Here is a 3,987-nt window from a genome sequence, read left to right as displayed (position 1 = left end):
GTGAAAGGAAAAGCAGCAGAGTCCAGCCTTTATCCAAGGTCCTCGGGGCATCACAACACAGGCTGCTAACACGCAGGTAGACGTTTTGGGTCTTTTCAGAGCACCTCAATAGAGGTTGCTTCTCTAGGAAGCCCGCCCTTTGACTCCGCCCCTCCTTGTCTTGCTAGCCTCCACCCCGCTGCTGGGTGTGGGGGTCACCTTCCATTTCTACCTCTTGAGCTTGTGTCCTCATCACAGCATCTGATTCTCGGGCACCCAGAAGACTCTTCTGTCTGCATAGAGGCACTGGGAAGCTCAGTGGCTGGATGCACCTGCAGGACACCATCCTCCCATCGCTAGTTCTCCTCAACCTGCCACGCCTGGGCCTTGTTCTTCTGTCCTGGATGGGGGTCAATCTTTTCAGTTTTGCATGGAGGAGGCAGGGTCACGTGTGGGAAGGGACAGGGTGTAATAGCAGAGAGGAAGGCCAGAGGAAGGATGTGACCTGGAGCAGATAAGCAGGACAGCTGACCAGGCAGGCGCGTGTGGGATTCTGCACTGGAAGGGCCGAGGGTAGCTGGTGGCCTGCAGCCATGCTGTGCCTGCCATGGACACGGGCTCTGCCCGGGGCTGTGCTCCTGCTCCTCGTGGCACGCCAGCTCCAGCAGACTCACGGCTGGAAGGGAAAGAGTAATGACGGGCCAACTCCCAGAGACACTTATTTCCTTGCCACTGTGGAGTATGCCTTACACGTATTCAACCTGAAGAGCGAGGACAGGAACGCCTACAGGCTGGTGCGCATCCGGAATTCCTGGAAGGAGGAGGTAGGTGACCACGTCCTCCTGCCTCGCTGGGCTTAAGCGAGGGCAAAAGCCAGGGGACACATCAGAGGTCTTATATAGCATCTGATGTCCATAAAATAAAAAATACTACCTATTCAATGTCAGATTTTAGAAACATTACATAGAAATTTTTAAAATTAGATTATGGTCTACTCACATATATTTTTTCAATCTTTACAATATTGTTTATGAAGAATAGCTTCAAATATAGCGTATGAGGCGATTAAGATATCCAGTAAGAATGGGATGTAGACAGAAAATGTTTGAATAGACAGTTTAAAGAAATATTTAAAGGATATTGTCTGTGTGTTGTCTTGTGTGCATGTGCCTGTGTGAATGAGTGTCTGTGTGTGTATGTGCCTGTGGGTGCATGTGCCTGTGTGCCTTTGTGTGCATGTGTACATATGTGTACATGTGCCTGTGTGTGTGTGCCTCTGTGTGTGCGTATGCCTGTGTGTGCATGTATGCCTGTGTGGGCGTGTGTCTCTGTGTGCGCGTGTGCCTGTGTGTGCGTGTGCCTCTGTGTGTGCGTGTGCCTGTGTGTGCGTGTGCCTGTGTGTGCGTGTGCCTCTGTGTGTGCGTGTGCCTGTGTGTGCATGTATGCCTGTGTGTGCGTGTGTCTCTGTGTGCGCGTGTGCCTGTGTGTGCGTGTGCCTCTGCGTGTGCGTGTGCCTGTGTGTGCATGTATGCCTGTGTGTGCGTGTGTCTCTGTGTACGTGCCTCTGTGTGTGCGTGTGCCTGTGTGTGGTGGCAGGGACAACACTCTATCACCCTCTGGACCCCTGAACCAAGAACCACCATGAAGAGCAGAGGGTCTTCACCCTCTGCTGAGCGTAACCCTCTGTGGACACTGGTGTGAAGTGTCCCCTTGGGTTCAGACCCCTGGGCCCTGAGGCTGGACCTCAGGTCAGCTGTTCTACATCTGGAGTCACGGGCGGAGTTTGGGTGTCAGGAATGATGGACAGGCTGCAGTGGGAGGCTATGGAACAGAACGAGTAGAATAGATGCAGAGGAGTTCAGAACACGTCACAGTGCATTCTGTAATACAAGTTGTGTCTTGAAGCCATCATCTCAGTTGTTTGTGTGTGTGTATGAATGGGTGGGTGTGCTTCACTACCATTGTATGACATTTTTCTGGGGTTGGGCAGGTGAAGGGTATGTCAATGGGGCTGTAGAGGAGTCTCCCACCCAAGATGGCGATTATCAAGCATACTCTTGCTCTTATAGAGCCAACACCCTGCCAAGTGCTTGCCACCCGTCCCTGAGAATGCTGTAGAAGCTGGATGCATGCTGGAAGGGAGCGGGGTCTCAGGAGGCATTTGAAAATGAGAGGCTCCACAGTGTGACATAATAGTGTGTGCTCAGCCTGCTGCTAGCACGGGCCCCCACCAAGCCCCCTCCGGGTACCCACCAGAATCATGTGCCCCTTGGCCCAGAATGTCCCAAGCATGGCTTTCTCCTGAGGGAGCTGTCCCAGACCCAGAGGGAAGCCCCAAACGGAGTGGTGTTTGGGCCTGTCCCTACACGCCATGTGTCAATGCTAGCAACTACTCAGTGGACCACGGGGGAGCTTTCAGTGTCTGCACACACCACAGGTCACGAGCACAATGGCTTACTCCATGAAGCTGGAGCTTCGCAGAACCAGATGTGGAAAATTCGATGACGACATTGACAACTGCCCTTTTCAAGAAAGCCCAGAGCTGAACAATGTAAGACACACGTGAGCTTCCTTCGGGTCCCACAGCCGTGGGCCTCATCAGGGTGTGGTGGGCAGTAGGGGAGAGGACATACCATACCTAGGGACGCAGAAGAGTGACAGAGCTGCTGGACATGCTACAGCCACTGCTTGTGCTGAAGGCAGAGCCCAGTCCGGCAGGCAAGCCCCCGGTCCACCTGCAGGCCCCTGGCCAGCCTGAGATCCCGACTGTTCACTCACCCTGTTCAGCTGTCTACATCTTGAGTCACACTGGTGACAGAGTGTCCTGCGCCTAGGGTCCAGAGCTCCCTGTCCTGGCCACAGAGTCTCTTTTTCTGCTCTTTAGCCCCTTCCCTTTCCTGCCTTCAGGAGGAGGAACCTGTCAGGGCAGCCAGAATCACCTTGGGCAGAGGGGACAGCTCTCAGTCCCGCTGGCACTCAGCACAGCCTGATGGCAGTTCTCTGAGTGGAGCCCACTGCCCTGTGTCCCATGCTCTGCCCTGTGCCCGCCACGCTCTGCTTCCTGCTTGGGGGACAAGGGGCAGTATCACTGGCTCTCGGACAAGCCCACCTGGGTCAGGATTCCTGAGATCAGGCCTTCTGGGAGGAGCATGCGTTGCTATACTGAGGGCCGGTCACACTGGACAGCCTGCGGGTTTCCCTGAGACCACAGGCCCTGGGAGAGCAGGTGATGCAGGAGACCCTGGGCTCAGGACACAGCCAGATCAGGAACATCTGAGCCTTAGGCCGGGTTGTGCTGAGGGCAGAGCCTGCATCCCAGCTGCCAGTGCGGGTTTGGGATGGTTGCCGTCCTTAGCGCGGGAGCCACAGCTCCGCGGGGCTTCCCCACCCACACTTTGTCCCTGTGCTTACTCCCTCAGACCTTCACCTGCTTCTTCACCGTCAGCACCGAGCCCTGGAGAACAGTGTTCCAACTTCTAAACAAGACCTGCCTGGAGGGTTCCACTGAGTGACGTCACGCCTCTCCAACCCCCTTGGACACCAGCCACTCCCCGTAGGGCTCTTGCAGTGGCTGAGCAGCTCTGACCTCTGTTCTGTGCCCGGAAGACATTGGGATCTCACACAGGGGCATCTGGAGAGCCCTTGCCCACTATTTCATGTAGAACAGACCATTAAACTTCAGCCTTTCAGGGAGCTCTGTGTGGCATGGGTCCTAATTGTGGGTGAGGAACAGGTGGTGTCTATAAATTTTCAACACAATTTCATGGTTATCAGAACATTATTTTAAAATCTATATATTATGTTGAGTAGATGTTTACAGAATACTGTTGAATTAAATAATTCACTGCATCCTCTCACTCAGCTATATTATTTATAATGTTTACGCTGTTTGATATCAGCCCTGAGAGACGTGTGAGACTCTCCCAGTGTGACTGTGGAATTACCGGTTTGCGCTGTAACAGCACCAATTATTGTGTTGGCCACTCCAGCTCTATGTGTTGTTTGGAT

General features: G+C 53.7%; 1 protein-coding gene across 1 annotated transcript; it reads left to right on the top strand.

Moving 5' to 3' along the window:
* The first annotated feature begins 572 nt into the window (after positions 1-572).
* Positions 573-3,594, top strand: LOC136309028 (cystatin-9-like). The gene is made up of 3 exons (XM_066237026.1): positions 573-803; positions 2,417-2,530; positions 3,399-3,594. The coding sequence occupies exons 1-3, from the start codon at positions 573-575 to the stop codon at positions 3,489-3,491; spliced, it is 438 nt and encodes a 145-aa protein (XP_066093123.1). The 3' UTR covers positions 3,492-3,594.
* Positions 3,595-3,987: the final 393 nt, after the last annotated feature.

The sequence above is a fragment of the Saccopteryx bilineata genome, chromosome 6 (genome assembly GCF_036850765.1).
Source record: "Saccopteryx bilineata isolate mSacBil1 chromosome 6, mSacBil1_pri_phased_curated, whole genome shotgun sequence".
In the NCBI taxonomy this organism is placed as follows: Eukaryota; Metazoa; Chordata; class Mammalia; order Chiroptera; family Emballonuridae; genus Saccopteryx; species Saccopteryx bilineata.
The sequence above is the reverse complement of the archived record's forward strand: the minus strand, read 5'-3'. Positions and strand labels throughout refer to the sequence as shown.

What these genes read in the sequence shown, in the direction of transcription:
- LOC136309028 (XM_066237026.1), top strand. Translation starts at nt 573, where the DNA reads ATGCTGTGCCTGCCATGGACACGGGCTCTGCCCGGGGCTGTGCTCCTG. An exon ending in GGAATTCCTGGAAGGAGGAG is followed by an intron (nt 804 to 2,416) that starts GTAGGTGACCAC and finishes CACACACCACAG; the next exon opens with GTCACGAGCACAATGGCTTA. An exon ending in AAAGCCCAGAGCTGAACAAT is followed by an intron (nt 2,531 to 3,398) that starts GTAAGACACACG and finishes TTACTCCCTCAG; the next exon opens with ACCTTCACCTGCTTCTTCAC.